The following is a 15,945-nucleotide window of genomic DNA, read 5'->3' on the forward strand; positions in this document are numbered from 1 at the left end:
TTTTTTTTTGTATGTGCTGTTTATTAGATTAAGGTAGTTTCCTTTTATACCTAGTTTGCTGAGAGTTTTCATAATAAATTATATCAAATTTTGCCCATTGCTTTTTCTGCATCTCTTGGGATACTTGTGTTTTTTCTTCTTTATTTTGTTGACATGACAAATTATATTGATTGCTTTTGACTGTTGAACTACTCTTACATTCCTAAGATTATTCCCCCTTAGTTTTGATACATTATCCTTTTTTGTTTGTTGGATTCGGTTTGCTGACATTTTAAGAATTTTTGTATTTGTTTTTCTGAGGGATATTTGTCCCTCAGTTTAATTTTCGGTGATATTATTTTTCAGGCTAATGCTGGCCTCATAGAATGAGTTGGGAAGTGTTTCTTTCTCTTTAAGTTTCTTTAAAGACTTCATGTAAAGTTGGTATATTTTTCTTGACTGTTAGGCAGAATGCAACAGTGAAGCCATTTGAGCCTGGAATTTTCTTAGAGGGAAAGTTTTAACTAATTTAATTTCTTTGATAGATACAGGACTATTCAGGTTATTGATTTCCTCTGTGAACTTTGATAGTTTGTGTCTTTTAAAGAATTTATCCATCTAACAAAGTTTGTTTCATTGGTGTTTATAACTTCCCTTACATTGTTATCCTTTTAAAGTCTGTAGGATCTGTAGTAATATCCCCATTTTTATTTCTAAGAAGTATTCCATTGTGGTCAGGAAACATACTTTATATAATTTGAAACCTCTTAAAATTTTTGAGTTGTTTTATGCCTCACAATATGGCCTATTTTTTTTTTAAATGTTCTCCCAGGTGTTCCTGAAAACAATGAATATTCTGTTGTTTGGCTAACCTATTTAATAAAAGAGTAATATGCAAATTGAATATACCTCTACTATATCCACAGGCCACGCCCACCAACCAATCAGGAGTGTATATGCAAATTAACCCAACCAAGATGGCTGTGGCCACAGAGACAGCAGGAAGGTTAGGTTTCCCCAGCAATGGAGGAAGCCAAGCTTCCAGCACACCCTAGCCGGCTGTGGACTCCACTCAAGGCTACGAAGTTTCAATTATAGAAGATAAATAAATCCCAACAAAAATGGTGGCAGCCAGAGCTGGAGAGAGCAGGAGGCTTGAGTTGCCCCCAACAAGGGAGGAAGCCAGGCTTCCACAGCCCTGGCCTGTCTTGGCCTCTGCTCACAGCCTCAAAGTTTCAGTTATAGAAGATAAATAAATCCCAACAAAAATGGCTGTGGCCACAGAGTGAGCAGAGGCTTGGGTTTCCCGGTGATGGAGGAAGCCAAGCTCCTGGCCAGCCCAGGCCTGTGCTGAAGGCTACAAAGTTTCAATTGTAGAAGATAAATAAATCTCAGATATTAGGGCCTCCACTTGGGTCGCCAGGGGGACATGGCCAGCCTGCAAACCACCATTTGCTCCTCAACCAGGCCGCCCCATGTCCCAAGGGAACCCCCATCCTGATTCAGGACACCCTTCAGAGCAAACCAGCTGGCCCCCACCCATGCACCAAGTCTCTATCCTCCTGTCTAATAAAAGTAATATGCAAATTGGCCATCACTCCAACACACAAGATGGCTGTCCCCACGTGGTCAAATATGGCTGCCCCCATGTGGACACAAGATGGCTGCCACAAGATGGCCAGCAGGAGAGGGCAGTTGGGTGGGACCAGACCTGCAAGGGAGGGCAGTTGTGGGTGATTAGGCCAGCAGGGGAAGGCAATAGGGAGGGACCAGGTCTGCAAGGGAGGGCAGTTGGGGGTGATCAAGCCTTCATGGGAGGGTAGTTAGGAATGACCAGGCCAGCAGAAGTGTGAAGTTGGGGGCAATCAAGCCTGTAAGGAAGGGCAGTTGGGGGATGGGAGGAAATCCAGGCCTGCAGGGGAGGGCAGTTAGGGTTGACCAGGCCTGTAGGGGAGGGCAGTTGGGGGCAATCAGGCTGGCAGAGGAGCAGTTAGGCATCAATCAGGCTAGCAGGGGAGTGGTTAGGGGTGATCAGGCTGGTAGGCAGAAGCAGTTAGGGGCAATTAGGAAGGCAGGCAGGTGAGCAATTGGGAGCCAGCAGTCCTGGATTGTGAGAGGGATGTCTGACAGTCAGACATTCCTCTAAGGGTCCCAGATTGGAGAGGGTTCAGGCTGGGCTGAGGGATACCCCGTCCCCCCATGCACGAATTTCATGCACCAGGCCTCTAGTATTCTATAAATATTAATTAAAACAAATCGGTTAATAGGTTTTTTTTTTTTGTTTTTGTTGTTTTTTTAAAATATATATATATATATTTTATTGATTTTTCACATAGAGGAAGGGAGAGAGATAGAGTTAGAAACATCGATGAGAGAGAGTCATCGATCAGCTGCATCTTGCACACCCCATACTGGGGATATGCCCGCAACCAAAGTACATGCCCTTGACCGGAATCAAACCCGGGACCCTTCAGTCCCCAAGCCGACGATCTATCCATTGAGCCAAACCGGTCTCGGCTGGTTAATAGTTTTATTCATATCTAGTACATCATTACACATTTTCATCTATTTTTTCTATTAGTTATTGAGAGAAGGATGTTGAAACTTCCAACTACAGTTGTCTTTTTTTTTTTTTTATCAGTTTTTTCTTCATGTATGTTTAAGCTCTGTTTTTAGGTATGTACAGATTCAGGATTGTTATATCCTTACTAGAAGCCCAGTACATGAAATTCATGCATGGGAGGGGTTATCCCTCAGCCCGGCCTGCACTCTCTCTAATCCGGGACCCTTCAGGTGATGTCTGACTGCCTCTCGGAATCTGGGACTGCTGGCTTTTAACCCTTGCCTGCCTGCCTGCCTGATTGCTCTTAACCGCTCTCCTGCTGGCCTGATTGCCACTAACTGCCTCTGCCTCACCCCACACCCAGGACCCAGGATTCCCTCCTCTGGCCTGCTGCAGGCACCCAGGACCTGGGCCGGCCACAACTTCAGGGGACCGTGGGCAGGCGTCTTCACCCGGGACAGCGGGGCAGGCAGCTTGTCCCTCGCTCGGGCTGTAGGCGCAGGTGCTGGCATCTGGGACTCCAGGGTGGGCAACTTGTACCTCTCCTGGGCTGCAGGAGCAGCCGCTGGCGCCCAGGTCTGCAGGAACCATGGGGCGTGTGAATTGTCCCCTTCCTGGGCCACAGCCCTAGTCACTGTTGCCTGGGACAGCGGGGCGTGCAGCTTGTCCTCTCCTGGGACAAGTCACCTGCTCCACACCCAAGACCGCGGAGCAGGCAACTTGTCCCTCTCCTGCGCCGCAGCCTAGCTGCTCCCCATTTCTCTCTCTCTCAAGCTCATTTGTGCCTGGCAAATCCCTATTCCTCTCTTATAAGCTCATTTGTGCCTGGCTGGTCCCCATTCCTTTCTCCCCCATGTTGAATATTTGAGCCATTATATGAAGGCGTGACAATCATTTGCATATTAGCTCTTTATTATATAGGATGATGAGTTGATCACTTTATAATTATGACCTGCCTTATCCCTGGTAATAGTCTTTGCTTAAAAACCTGCTTTGTCTGATGTTAATATGGCAACTACAGCTGTCTTTGGATTAGTATTAGCATGATATGTCTTTTTTCATCCTCTTGACTGATATGTGTTTTTATATGCAAAGTGGGTTTCTTCCTTACTTAATTAAAATAGCTGGAATTTTGGAATACAAAATTACCATAATGCCCTAGCCAGTTTGGCACAGTGGCTAGAGGGTCCTGGGTTTGATTATGGTTAAGGGCACATACCTCAGTTCAGGTCTGTGCAGGAGGCAACCAGTCAGTGGTGTCTCTCTCACATTGATGTTTCTCTTTTTTTGTCTCTCCCTTCCCTTCTACTCTCTCTATAAATCAATGGAAAAATATGCTTAGGTGAGGATTAACAACAACAACAACAAAAAATTACCATGAAGCACTCACTTTAGTAAAACATGAATGGGTGAAAGTTTGAGAGACAGTTTGTTTATATAATTGCAAAGTAGTTCTCCTGTGACATTTATTAAATATATTTTTATTTATTTCAGAGGGTAAGGGAAAGGGAGAGAGAGAGAGAAATAGAAACATCAATGATGAGAAAGAATTATTGATTGGCTGACTCCTAAATGCCCCCCACTGGGGACGAAGCCCACAACCTAGGTATGTGCCCTGACTAGGAATTGAACTGTGACCTACTAGTTCATACATTGATGCTCAACCACTGAATCAAAATGGCTGGTCTCCCTGTGATATTTATTAATTACAAAGGGAGAATAACTTTATATTTTTAATATATATTTTTATGATTTTAGAGAACAAAGGAGTGGGACAGTCAGTGATGAGAGAGAATCATTGATTGGCTCCCTCCTGCACACCCCACACTGCAGATTAAATCCACAATCCTAGCATATGCCCTTTAACGGGAACTGAACCGTGATTCCTGGTTCATAGGTCAGTGCTCAGCTACTGAGCCACGCTGACTGGATGGGAAAGTAACTTTATATGTAGAGAATTTTGGCAAGCACCACCTTAAACAGGTGATCAAGTTAGTGTCACCAATTATAAGACTTAGTGATATCTTGTACCCTCTGATATAATACACTGAAAAGGGCACATCACCTCTGTGGTCTTCTTTCCCAAGACACATAACATTGATCTAATCATTGGAAAACAGGCAAACCCAAATTTGTACAAAGGAATAGTGCTTTAAATGTCAAAGTCATAAAACACAAGACTGAAGAAGAACCATCACAGACCGAAAGATTCTAAAGAGACATAACAACTAAATACAGTGTGGGATCCTGGATTGGATCCTAGAACAGAAAAAGACATTAACCTGTTAACCGAGCGGGACCTATAAATACGTCAAACATAAACACTATCGGGAACGGGTAGGACATATGAATACGTCCTTGAAATATATATTGCGCCCTGAGAGGGACGGTATATATTTTTTGTAATCTTTTTTTTTTTTAATATATTTTATTGATTTTTTACAGAGAGGAAGGGAGAGGGATAGAGAGCTAGAAATATCAATGAGAGAGAAACATCAACCAGCTGCCTCCTGCACACCCCTTACTGGGGATGTGCCCGCAACCAATGTACATGCCCTTGACCGGAATCAAACCTGGGACCCCTCAGTCCGCAGACCAACGCTCTATCCACTGAGCCAAACCGGTTTCGGCCAATCTGTGCCTTTTCATTGATCTTTGATATATGATTATTTTAATACTGGAAGCCTGGTGCACAAAACTCATCATAGGGGGGGGGGGGGGTGTGTTTCCCTTCAGGCCGGCCTGCACCCACTCCAATCCAGAACCCCTGGCTCCTAACCCTTTATCTGCCTGCCTGCCTGATCTCCCCTAACTCCTTTCCCCTGCTGGTTTGATCACCCCTAACCATCCTCCCCTGCTGGACTGATCACCCCTAACTGCTCTCCCCTGCCGGCCTAGTCGCCCCTAACCACCTCTAACTTGATCCCTGCCACTGTGACTTTGTCTGAAAGGATATCCAGAAGGATGTCCGGTTTGATTAGCATACTACCTTTTTATTAATATAGATTATTATTGATATAGTTAGGTTTAACTCTATCATCTAGCTATTTTTTTTTTTTGTCCCATCTCTTCTTTGTTCCTCTTATTCTTTTTCTTTTTTTCTGTCTTCTTTTGTATTAATAGTGTGTTTTTTATTCCACCTTATCTCTTGTTGTTTTATTAGTAATACCTTTTGTTTTTCAGTGGTTGCTTTAGAGTACATGTCTTACCAATATTACCTGGTCCCGCTCGGTTAACAGGTTAATGTTTATAGTACATGTCTTACCAATATTACCAGCATTTCACTTCATGTCTCATGTAAGAGCATTACAACATTTTTGTTTTCCTGGCCTAAGTGCTGTTTCATACATTTTATTTCTGCATTCATCATAAACCTTAAATGCCTTGCTATTCTTTTTTCATAATGTGGTAAAATATGCATAACATAAAACTTACATTTTAATCCTTGTTAAGTATACAATTCAGTGGTATTAAGTATGCTTACAATGTTGTGCAACCATTGCCATGTGAATAGCACCCAGATTAAGAAACAGTATAACCTGGTATTGGTAATTTTCTAAAATACAGTTCTGATATAATTAGGTAAAATTGAAAGCATGCTAAATGACCGTGACTAAATAATTTCCAGTTTTAAAGTTTTTGAAACTGGGATTGTATACTATACAAAAAATTGTCCTGTTTATTTTTATAAACATATTTTGTTTAATCAAGATATTTCTTCTTGGCAGTGGACTCTCGAAAAATTGACCAAGAGGGAAAAATCCCAACAGAAACATTGGAGAAACTGAAGAGCCTGGGGCTTTTTGGGATGCAAGTCCCAGAAGAATATGGTAAGTAAAGGAGATACCCCCTCAATCCCCCTTGCTAGTCCCATTATTTTAGTGATAACTTTCCTGGGGTGGAGGGGAGCATTGGAATTTATTTCTTTAACTAACAAAACTGATTCCCTCAGTATCCTACCTAATAAAAGAGTGATATGCAAATTAACCATCACTCCGCTACACCCACAAGCCCATCAGAGCAAGTATGCAAATAAACCCAACCAAGATGGCTACAGCCACAGGGAGCAAGAGAGAGGCTTAGGTTTCCCTGGCAATGAAGGAAGCCAAGCTTTTCACCTGTCCTTGCTGGCCTAGGCCTCCACTCCAGGCTACAAAGTTTCAATTGTAGAAGGTAAACAAATTCCAGATACCAGGGCCTCCACTTGGGTGGCCAGGGGGCATGACCAGCCTGCAAACCACCACAGGGACCATCGCTCAGGCCATCCCACGCCCCAAGGGAATCCCCACCCTGATCCAGGACACCCTTCAGGGCAAACCAGCTAGCCCCCACCCGTGCCCCAGGCCTCTATCCTAACTAATAAAAGAGTAATGTGCAGATTGACCATCACTCCAACACACAAGATGGGTGCCCCCATGTGGTCAAAGATCCTGCCCCCATGTGGACACAAGATGGCCAGCAGGGAAGGGCAGTTGGAGGCGATCAACCCTGCAGGGAAGGGGAGTTGGGAGGGACCAGGCCTTCAAGGGAGGGCAGTTGGAGGCAATCAACCCTGCAGGGGAGGGCAGTTAGGGGTGTCCAGGCCGGCAGAGGAGGGAAGTTGGGGGCAAACAGGCTGGTATGGAAGTGGTAGGGGGTGATCAGGCTGGCAGGCAGAAGTGGTTAGGGGCAATCAGGAAGGCAGGCAGGTGAGCAGTTGGGAGCCAGCAGTCCTGGATTGTGAGAGGGATTTAGGCCCAGTGGGATCAGGCCTAAATGGGCAGTCGGACATCCCTCGAGGGGTCTCAGATTGGAGAGAGTGCAGGCTGGGCTGAGGGACACCTCCCCACCCCACTTCTGTGCCTCTATTCCTATATAATAAAAGCCTAGGTGGCATCATGCCCTTGTGCAATGTCATCACAAAAAGGCCACCACAAGATGGCCATCACAAGATAGCTGTATGCACAGTGGAGGTGGGGCCCGATGGCTGCTCTGCACAGTGAGGCCTGGGGTCCCTCAGCTCTGTGTGGCACGGAAGAGGCCAATCCCAGTATATCCACCATCTCACGTAGAGGAGTCGGTCGTGGCAGAGGAGGGAAGTTGCGGGTGATCAGGCCTGCAGGGAAGGGTGGTTGGGGGCGATCAGACCAGCAGGGGAGGGCAGTGGGGTGCGATCAGACCAGCAGGGGAGGGCAGTGGGGGGCAACCAGGCCTGCAGGGGAGGGCAGTTAGGGGTGATTGGGTTGGCAGGGGAAGGCAGTTGGGGGCGATCGGGCTGGCAGGGGAGGGCAGTAGGGGGTGATCAGTTCGGCAGGGGAACAGTTAGGGGGCGATCAGGCCTGCAGGCAAAAATCCATTAGGGGCAATCCGGCAGACAGGCAGAAGCAGTTAAGGGCAATCAGGCAGACAGGCAGATGAGTGGTTAGGAGGCAGTGGTCCCGGATTGTGAGAGGGATGTCTGACTGCTGGTTTGGACATCCCCCAAGGGGTCCCAGATAGTAGAGGGTGCAGACTGGGTTGAGGGACTGGGCCTCTGGTATGAAATAAGTAAAAGTGTTTTGATTGAAACAAGTGGAAAGGGGGGAAGTGGTACTGCAGAGCTTTGGCCTTTCGGATGCCTCCATTGAACCCATGGACTACACACCAGACAGGGCCAGTCCACATCTCTGCAGGAACTCAGTCCTCCCTTTGTGTGTGAATGGTGGCTCCAGTGACAGTGCCCCAGCCCTCCTATATTTTGGGCACATGACCTTAGGCCTCAGTTTATCATTTGTAAGATGCACATGTGGTAACCCAGCCACCTGTGGAAGTTGAAGATGAAATGCCAAATATGTAAGTTCAGTGAAGTTTTTGTTTTTGTTTTTTAATCTTTGTCTTTTTACTGCAGAATAATGATTCCCAACTAGGTGATTTTGTCCTTCAGGAGACATTGGATAATGTCTAGAGAATTTTTGGTTTTTAAATTGTAGAGAGGGGACTTCTGGCATCTAGTGGGTGGAGGCCAAGAATGCTTTAAACATCCTACAGTGCACAGGACAGTCCCTGCAACAAAGAATGATCCATCCTAAAATGTTAATGTTACCACACAGAATAATCTCTGTCCTGGAGTGCACAGGACCCTGGAATGAGGTGCTGGAAAGCTCTTTCATTCACAAAGATCTATATCTGACAGGAAATATTCACAACATATTAAATGATGTAATGGAAGGATCCTAACTAATAAAGAGGGAATATGCTGATTGACCATCACTCCGTCACAAAGATGACAGTGTCCACAGCCAATAAGGAGGGAATATGCTAACTGACTGTCACACCATCAAATATGGCAGCACCCACAGCCACAAGATGGCGGCATCCAGCCCCCTCAGCCCTGCCGAAGCGGCAGGTGCACAGCATGGCCAGGCCCACCCCCAGGCAGGTCCAACTGTTCCACATACCTGCCTCTAGAATCCCCCAGTCCCTTCAGCCTCCCAGCCGCCTAGGGCTGGCTTGAGGTGCAGGCAAGCCTCAGATGGAGGCTGTGCAGGTGCCCAGGGCTGCCTTAGGCTCAAGCAACCAGGGCTGGCTGAGACTTGTGCTGCCGGCAGTGGCAGCAGCAGAGGTATGATGGGGGTATCGCCATCCCCTGATCACCGGGTCACCTCCCACCCCTGAGGGCTCCCAGACTGTGGGGGGGGGGGGCAGGCTGGGCTGAGGGAACCCCCTCCAGTGCATAAATTTTCATGCACCGGTCCTCTAGTATTTTTATATTTTTGTATTATAAATTATTCTTCTATGTTAAAAATAAATCTATATATGCTCATATGCCTAGAAAAAGTCTGACAGGATATACACAAAAATGTTGAGTGATGTTTATAGGTGACTTTTGTTTTCTTTGCACCTTTCTGTATTGTGATTTTTTTTTTTTTAAATGGTGATATGCCATCCTATCTAATAAAGAGGGAATATGCAAATTGACTTTTATGCCATCACAAAATGGTGGCACCCAGTCCCCTCAGCCCAGCCAGGCGGCGGCAGGCGCACGGTGTGGCTGGATGCTCCCTCAGCCCCCCAGCCACCCAGGGCTGGCCCAAGGCGCAGGCGAGCCTTGGATGGTGGCTGCCCAACCACCTAGTAGCCACCTGAGGCTCAGGTAACCAGGGCCGGCTGAGGCTAGCACTGCTGGCAGTGGCAGCAACAGAGGTGTGATGGGGTGTCACATTCCCCTGATTGCTGGGTTGCCTCCTACCCCTAGGGGGGCTCCTGGACTATGAGAGGGGCCAGGCAGGGCTGAGGGACCCCCCCTTCAAATGCATGAATTTTCATGCACCCGGCCTCTAGTTCTTTTATAATCAGAAAGGACCAATAAAGCCATTTGCCTTTAATGGGAGGGTTTTAGGGCTGGACCATAAGTAAAACTGGTCTGTTTCTCCTCTAGGCGGCCTGGGCCTCTCCAACACCATGTATGCAAGGCTAGGGGAGATTGTCAGCCTGGATGCATCAATCGCTGTGACCCTGGCAGCACACCAGGCCATCGGCCTCAAGGTCAAGTATCTGGGGATGCTTTCTGTGACTCCAGAAGACCTTCAGGAAGTGAATCGTGCTTGCTGTCTCAATGTCTGGGAGGAGGGCCTAGCCTGCACCTGCATCCTCGCCCTGCAGTGTCTCATTTGTGCACACCCACTCTCAGCCCTGCTGGATAGTGCTCAGCCCTGCACAAGCAGTGGCTCTTTGCACTGTTCCTTTCCTTTGAATCTTCCTCCTATCCCCATTGCCTGTGACCTGCCCTTTGGCAGTCCAGTTGTGATGCTGCTACCTCGCGGAGCCTGTCTTCACCTCAGACTGGATGTGAACCTCCCCCACTGAGTTCTTGAGCACTCACTTGTGGTCTGAGCAGGTCCTCCCTGCTGTTGGTCTTCCTCACCCCACTGGGCTCAGAACATTTTATGGCAGGTCCAAGGTCACACCACTCTTATCAGCAATCCAATTACTTTGGTTGTTTTGCTCAATCTAGACACCACAGTGAGCTGAGTGCACAGCCTGTTTGGCTCCCTCACTCTGAGGTCGTGTGTGCTATATGCAGTCTCTCAGTGGGAAGAGTGGACTTGCACACTCAGCACCAAAAAGGGGGTGGGACAGTTCTGACATTGACTTTATGCCAGGTATGGCTCTAGCATTCCCACCTCTTCACATTTTTTTATCCAAATCATCCCTCCAGTGGGTAGAATTATCCCCTAGGTGTGGGTGAGGAGATGGGAGCTAGAGAGGGGATATCCCTTACCGAAGATCACCCAGCCAGGACACAAGGGCTATAATGAAATTCCCTGAATCTGACCCCAAAGCTCTGCTGGGCCTCAGACCCAAGCCCCTCTGGAGTGTGCACTTTAGGGAAGGTCCTTTGCAGTCTGGTTTTCCACTTTTTACCTGACTTGGGGTTTCCTTTTGCATGAAGTAAGGATTACCTGTTCTACAACCTTCTCTCTCCAAAGCTGAAATCAGCCTGTGTGTCTTGTTTAGGGGATCATCTTGGCCGGCAGTGAAGAGCAGAAGGCCAAATATCTGCCCAAACTGGCATCAGGAGAACACATTGCTGCCTTCTGCCTGACGGAGCCAGCCAGGTCCGCTTGGCATGAGCTGCCCTGGAACAGCATCTTCCAGGGGGCACTGGGAGGGGGACTGTGGTTTTTGCTGAATAGATGGTGACTTTTATTCTTCTTTCTCCGTATTTTTCCAAGAGTCAACTCAGTAACGTTTCTTGCCAATTTTCTTGCCTTTATTTTTCTCTCCCAGTGAGAGTTATAAGTGAGCTAACGTATCTAACAGCACTTGTTAAATAATTATTTTGTGGTTTGCAACACCTGCTTTCAAGGCTTCATAGCAACTGTCAGAGTATGGAAGGTGGGTGGTAATGTCCCTGTTTTGCAGATTAGGAACTGAGGTTCAGTGAGGTTTATGATAAGCCCAAGGTCATACAGCTAGGATCTAACAAGGCTGGCATAGGACCCAGGATTTGTGATGGCAAGTCTACTTGGACTGAACTTCATCTTGCTTCTCTCCACCTGAGTGCCCAGCACTCATCCTCATAGGAGTTTAGATGAGTATTTTTGAGCACACATTTTCATGTTTAAACCTAAGCCCACTATTTTTCACTGCTACTTTCTTATCTGGAGTGAAAAAATAGGAGTTAGCCACCTGTTTTTCTTGTAAATCCTTATCCAAGGATATTTTTTCCATTGAATTTTAGAGTGGGAAGGAATGAGGGAGGAGGAGAGAGGATAAGAGAGATAGTGAAACATTGATGTGAAGCAGACACATCTATTGGTTGCCTCCTGACTAGGGCCGCGTATCGAACCTGCCACCCAGGTACATGTCCTTGTAAGCAAAGTGTTACTGGAACATGTCTGCTCATTTACAAATTGTCTTTGGCTACCTTTATGCCACAGTTGCAGAATTGAGGAGTTGGGACAGGTATCCTATAGCCTGAAAAGCTTAATGTATTTATAATCTGGCCCTGTATTTTAAAAATTTGCCAACTCCTGTATTAAAGTAAAACCTTTATTTTGGGGCCTTCCAAATCATTCTTACTGATTTCCAGCATTACTTTCCTCAACAGCCTGTTTCTGTCCCTACAGTGGGAGCGATGCTGCCTCCATCCGGACTAGAGCCTCTCTAAGTGAAGATAAGAGACACTATATCTTGAACGGCTCCAAGGTACAGCTCTATGGCTTCACTGGGGTCTCAGTCATAACCTTCACTACCACTCACTATTTTCCATGCACAGGGACTGCAAAGGGCCTACACATAATCTTTTGACCATCACCTCTTAGGTGGATGCTACTTTCTATTTTTGGAAGAAGATATTGGGGCTCAAAGAGCTTCATCAGACATCCTATGCTTAGTGGCAGAGCCAGGATTGGAGCCAAGGAGTTCTGACTCCACAGTCTACATGCTTCCATAGTACCAACTACTTCCCTGATCTACTGGGTTTTTTTCTTTCTTTTTCTTTTTTTTTTTTTTTGGTAAGCCCAAGGTCATACAGCTAGGATCTAACAAGGCTGGCATAGGACCCAGGATTTGTGATGGCAAGTCTACTTGGACTGAACTTCATCTTGCTTCTCTCCACCTGAGTGCCCAGCACTCATCCTCATAGGAGTTTAGATGAGTATAGTTGTTGTGCCCTCATAGGAGTTTAGTTGTTGTTTGTTTGTTGTTTTTTGTTTTGTTTTATTTTAAATATATTTTATTGATTTTTTTACAGAGAGGAAGACAGAGGGACAGAGAGTTAGAAATATCAATGAGAGAGAAACATCGATCAGCTGCCTCCTGCACACCCCCTACTGGGGATATGCCCGCAACCAAGGTACATGCCCTTGACCAGAATCGAACCCAAGACCTTTCAGTCCTCAGGCCGACTCTCTATCCACTAAGCCAAACCAATTTCGGCGGTGGTTTGTTTTTTCAGTTCAGTTCAGTGAACTTCTCTGTACCCTCACCATCTTCAGCAATTATTTCTTCTTAGCCAGTCCTGTTTCTCTGTCAGCATTGCCATCTCTGGATTGCATCCATACTATTTCAGCTAAAAGGCAGGAATTTTTTAAAAAAATTATAATACCATTATCACAGTTTTAAAAGTTTATAATTTCTTACTATGTAGTTATCATTAAAATTTCTATGACTATTTCTGTGATTACCTTTTTATTTTTCAAACCATTTGTTTGATTAAGATCCAAATAGGTTCTATACATTGTGTTGAGAAGTCTCTATATTTACCTCTCCCTTCCTCTCCTATTTCTTCCACCCCATTTCCTTGCTCCTTTCTGTCCCTATTCCTCTTCCTTGAGGAAACCCATTTGTTTAGTGCTAGAGCTTGGACTACCTTCGTACCATTGGCTTTGTATCATTCTTCTACACCCTCCCAACACACACACTTTCACACTCATGGCCACTTGTGTCTCTTGGCAAAATCCTTGCTCTGGAAAGACTGGATTCCCCAAGGCTTTATAGTCTAGCCTGAGGAGTTGGGACAGGTGTCCTGTAGCCTGAAGTTCAGTGGGCAGCTGGTGTGTCTTGTGGCAAAGATGAGGTTAGAGGTGGCTCATGATAGTTTGTTTTTCTCCAAATTTCTTTTGCTTTTCTTCCTTCAGGTCTGGATCACCAATGGAGGACTTGCCAATATTTTTACCGTGTTTGCTAAGACCAATGTTGTTGATTCTGATGGCTCAGTAAAAGACAAAATGACAGCATTTATAGTAGAGAGAGATTTTGGTGGAGTCACTAATGGGAAGCCTGAGGATAAGTTAGGCATCCGTGGCTCAAACAGTAAGTTGTGTGTTTGTGTGTGTGTGTCTCCATCCAAGTGTTGAGATAAAATAAGATTTAAATAGTTTTGATTGCACTTAAGTATTTTTTTAAAATATATTTTATTGCCGAAACCGGTTTGTCTCAGTGGTAGATCGTCGGTCTGCGGACTGAAAGATCCCAGGTTCGATTCCGGTCAAGGGCATGTACATTGGTTGCAGGCACATCCCCGGTAGGGGGTGTGCAAGAGGCAGCTGGTCGATGTTTCTCTCTCATCGACGTTTCTAGCTCTCTATCTCTCTCCCTTCCTCTCTGTAAAAAATCAATAAAAAATATATTTGTAAAATATAGGAGAGGGAATAGAAGCTATAAACATCAATGAGAGAAACATCGACCAGCTGCCTCCTGTACACCCCCTACCGGGGATGTGCCCACAACCAAGGTACATGCCCTTGACCAGAATCGAACCTGGGACCTTTCAGTCCGCAGGCCAAAACTATCCACTGAGCCAAACCGGTTTCGGCTGTACTTAAGTATTTTAGAAACATCAAATTAAGAATGCGATGATAACTATTGAAAAATAATGCTGCTGTGAACATAGGGGTGCATATATCTGTTCAATTTAGTGCTCTTGTTTTCTTCCAACAAATATCCAGAAGTATAATATGGTATACCTATTTTTAGTTTTTGAGGAATCGCCATATTGTTTTCCATAGGGGCTACACCACATCAACAGAATTCAAGGGTTTCCTGTTCTCCACATCCTCACCAACACATGTTATTTGTTGACTTTTTATAATAGACATTCTGACTGGTGTGAGGTGATTTCACATTGTGGTTTCGATTTGTCATCTCTTTGGTGATTAGTGATGTTGAGCATCTTTTTTCTGTATGTTTTCATTGGCAAAATAACTTTTTATTTTCTTTGCCCATTTTTCTATCCCAGGTTTTATTTTTTGTGATTGGCTTTTATGAGTTTCTTAAATATTTTGGATATCAACCCCTTATCATTTGCAATTATATTTCTCCTTTCAGTAGATTGTCTTTTTGTTTTGTTGAAGGTCTCCTTTGCTTATTAGTTTGATATAGTCCCATTTGTTTGCTTTTGCTTTTGTTTCCTTTGCTTGAGAGGTTGTATCCAAAAAGATATTACTCAGATGTCAAATGGTTTGTTTCCTATGCTTTATTATTGGAGATTTAGTCTTTAACCATTTTGAGTTTGTTTTGTTTAATCCTCACCTGAGTATATTTTTCCCATTGATTTTTAGAGAGAATAGAAGGGATGGAGGGAGGGGGAAAGAGAGAGAGAGAGTGAAAGAAACATGGATGTGAGGGAGACACATCAATTGATTGCCTCCTGACCAAGACCAGGGATTGAAACTGCAAACCAGGTCATGCTCTTAACCAGGAATCAAACCCACAGTCTTTTGGTGGGCAGGCCAACATTCTATTCACTGAGCAATACCAGGTAGGGTTTGAGTTTATTGTTGTATATGGTGTGAGAGAATGTCCAGTTTTTCCATTACCACTTGTTTACTAGCCTTAGCATTACTGATGCTCAACGCATAGAAAGGTGCACAGTCACTGTGGCATTCTTTTTAATATAAATATAGTTGGTATACAATATTATATTGGTTATATTAGTTGTTGCTCCATTGTATATGTTTTATCTCTTGTCACAGACTATATAAGTGAGCGTTTATTTCTATTCTACTGATCTATGTGATTGTTTTGTTTTGTTTTTTTGCCAGAACCATGCTATTTTGATTATTATAGTTTTGCAGTGTAGTTTGAGATCAGGGAGCGTGATACCAGCAACTTCGTTCTTCTTACTCAAGATTGCTTTGATTTTTGGGGGTTTTGTGTTGTTTCACATAAATTTTAGGAATATTTGTTCTTGTTCTTGTTCTGAAAAAAATGACTATATATGCACTACAATATGTGTTGCAGCATTACTTACAATAGCCAAAGTACGGAAGCAACCTAAGTGTCCATTGATAGATGAATAGGTAAAGATGTGGTGTGTGTGTGTGTGTGTATGTGTGTGTATGTATATATATGGAAAATTACACAGCAATAAAAAGAAAGAATGAAATATTGCCATTTGCAACAACATGGATTGATCTAGAAGGTATTATGCTAAGTGA

The 15,945-nt window shown here is 44.8% G+C and overlaps 1 protein-coding gene across 1 annotated transcript in view; it reads left to right on the forward strand.

Annotated features, from left to right (window-relative positions):
• ACAD9 (acyl-CoA dehydrogenase family member 9) overlaps positions 1-15,945 on the forward strand; it is a 57,861-nt gene that overhangs the window by 27,658 nt on the left and 14,258 nt on the right. The window contains exons 3-7 of the mRNA XM_084872467.1: positions 6,271-6,372; positions 9,939-10,045; positions 11,018-11,118; positions 12,133-12,211; positions 13,645-13,819. Of these exons, the coding sequence (XP_084728593.1) occupies positions 6,271-6,372; positions 9,939-10,045; positions 11,018-11,118; positions 12,133-12,211; positions 13,645-13,819 (564 nt within the window). The remainder of the gene's footprint in view (positions 1-6,270; positions 6,373-9,938; positions 10,046-11,017; positions 11,119-12,132; positions 12,212-13,644; positions 13,820-15,945) is intronic.

This window comes from Pipistrellus hanaki, assembly GCF_964339955.1.
Source record: "Pipistrellus hanaki genome assembly, chromosome: 2".
Lineage (NCBI taxonomy): Eukaryota > Metazoa > Chordata > Mammalia > Chiroptera > Vespertilionidae > Pipistrellus > Pipistrellus hanaki.